This window comes from Montipora capricornis, chromosome 8 (assembly GCF_036669925.1).
Source record: "Montipora capricornis isolate CH-2021 chromosome 8, ASM3666992v2, whole genome shotgun sequence".
NCBI classification, from domain to species: Eukaryota; Metazoa; Cnidaria; class Anthozoa; order Scleractinia; family Acroporidae; genus Montipora; species Montipora capricornis.
The window spans coordinates 4,732,514-4,735,013 of record NC_090890.1 but is presented as its reverse complement, the minus strand read 5'-3'; the positions used below and the strand labels follow the sequence as shown (position 1 = coordinate 4,735,013).

At 42.2% G+C, this 2,500-nt stretch overlaps 1 protein-coding gene across 1 annotated transcript in view; it reads left to right on the top strand.

Annotated features, from left to right (window-relative positions):
• Positions 1 to 1,535: 1,535 nt before the first annotated feature.
• LOC138013597 (uncharacterized) overlaps positions 1,536 to 2,500 on the top strand; it is a 1,077-nt gene continuing 112 nt past the window's right edge. Inside the window, exon 1 of the mRNA XM_068860697.1 lies at positions 1,536 to 2,500. This exon is cut by the window's right edge and continues 112 nt beyond it. Within this exon, the coding sequence (XP_068716798.1) occupies positions 1,536 to 2,500 (965 nt within the window).

Here is a 2,500-nt window from a genome sequence, read left to right as displayed (position 1 = left end):
TTGACACACATAATTTTGGATTTCTTTTTGCTGATGATCAGTCCCGTTTTCTTGGCATTTGTATTGAGATCGTCTGATTTCTCCTGAAGATGGGTGGGTGTTGAAGAACGGATGGCAATATCATCAGCAAAATCAAGGTCTTGAAATATAAAGGTGAGAGAAGATAGTCCACTGTATTCCACGAGAGCGCAGGGAAGTTGCTTGACGCATCACCCAGTCGATAGTAACAAGGAAGAGAATAGGCAGCCCTGGCGCACTCCCGATTTTACTGGAAATGCTTCTGTAATGGTGTTTCCAAGGATGATACTACATTCGAAGTTGTCATAGAACATCTTGATAAGGTTGATAATCTTGGGAGGTAATCCATATGCTTGAAGGATCTTCCATAGACTCTCTCGGTGCACGCTATCGAATGCCTTTTGGAAATCGATAAAGTTAATGCAAAGAGATGTGTTCCATTCGAGAGACTGTTCCAGGATATTTCGTAAAGCAAAGATCTGATCCATACAACCTCGTCCTCTTCTAAACCCAGCCTGTTCTTCTCTGAGTGTTCAATCGATAGCGTTTTCAATGCGCTTAAGCAGTATCCTGCAAAATATCTTACTCGGTACAGAGAGTAGGGTAATTCCCCTCCAATTATCACAGTTGCCGAGATCGCCTTTCTTTGGAAGCGTGAATATAAGGCCTTTGGTCCAGTCATTTGGAATAACTTCTTGTTCCCAAATCTTTGAGAAGAGGTCCGTTAATAACCTAGATGCTGTATTAATGTCCGCTTTAAACAGCTCAGCTTGAAGTTAATCAATTCCTGGGGCTTTTCCGTTTTTCATGTTTTCAATTGCCGAGCGAACCTCTGCTGTGCCTGGGGGGCTGGTGCCTATATCAAGATATGATTCAGAAGGTGGTGGATCTGCTGGTTCCTCTGGGTCTGGCCGGTTAAGGACTTCTTCAAAGTGTTGCACCCACCTAGCAGCTTGCTCCCTTTCTGTTGTTATCATCTGTCCCTGCTTGTCTTTTACTGGCATGCTGTGATTGGTGATGTTGCCACAAAGTTGCTTAGTGATCTTGTAAACTGTTCCAAAATCTTTCTTCTCTCCTCAGCTTCGCTAGCCAGATTCTTGATGAAGTTCCTCTTGTCCTTTCTTGCACTCCTCTTGACTTCCCTATCTCTGATCTTATACTCCTGAATAATAATAATAATAATAATAATAATAGTAGTAGTAGTAGTAGTAGTAGTAGTAGTAATAATAATAATAATAATAATAATAATAACCGCTCCCCAGGATCACTACCCAGGATCACTACCTTGATGTGGTGGAGAGGCTTGTGAACCTCTATGATCCTAAGAGCTATGCTGGCTCGAGCTTTAGCTCCTGGTAGGGTCACCCAAGGCAGACAGATCGAAGGGGAGAGGCCAGACAAAATGTGGTCAGAGTGGGTAGGTGGGGCTCATTAACCATGATTGGTATCCTACCTAGGAGATGGGAAACTCCAAAATTAAAATTCCTGCTTTAGGGTGATGCTAAACCTTCTCATAAATGATGAAAATGGAAAATAACACATATAGAGAAAACGGCGTAAATGGGACTGGAACTTTGAGAGAAAGTGCCTCGCCCGGCAAGGTGGTGGGGGAACAGCAGCCCACGCCAGGTCGTCATCAAACTACTGCTAGAACTAAATGGAGCAAGGAGGTTAATAGAATAGTAATGAGATGCTTCTACATGAGTGAACCATCTAAAAGAGGATACAGGAGAAGGATGCTCGGAATTTGGAAGGAAAGAGGTGTATTTGAGGTTTCTGAACAGAGACTAGCGGATCAAGCCAGAGCGATTCGTACGAATGGATGGCTTTCTGAAGTTGAACTGGAGGAGATCTCAAGAGCAGTAAGCCTGGGAGAAGAAAATGAACAGAACCAAAATGGCATGGACAAAAACACGCAACCGGTGCCGGAAGATAACAACAATCTATCAGGACAGTTCGTCTATAATATTGATGAGGTTACCCAAAGAATGGAAAGAGATGGATGTAATAGGGAAAAGATTAACCTAGCGCGAGAAATAATGGAAAGCATGAAGAATGAATCAGAATGCCCCCCAAACTTGAGAAACGTAGAAAAGTGTAGATTAAGGGGAAAGATTGCGAAAGTAAATGAGATTATACATTATTTGGAAACCAAGGATATCACAGAAACGAACGATCTACTACTTGCGATTGGTCGAGTTGTTGCAAGGAGACTGGGTGTTAAGCGGAATGAGAGGAAACCTAAAACAGAACCATGGTGGAAAAAAAGGATTAAACTCCATATTTCCCAACTAAGGAAAGATCTTAGTAGACTGGAAAGACTTAAATCAGGTGAGCTGCAAAACATTACAGTGCGGGAAGGTCTAGAACGGAGATATTACTGGAAAAAGAAAGGAGTGACCATAGTAATTGAAGAACTGAAACAACGAATATTAGCCAAAACTGCAAAAGTCAAACGCTATCAAGAAAGGGTAGACCAATA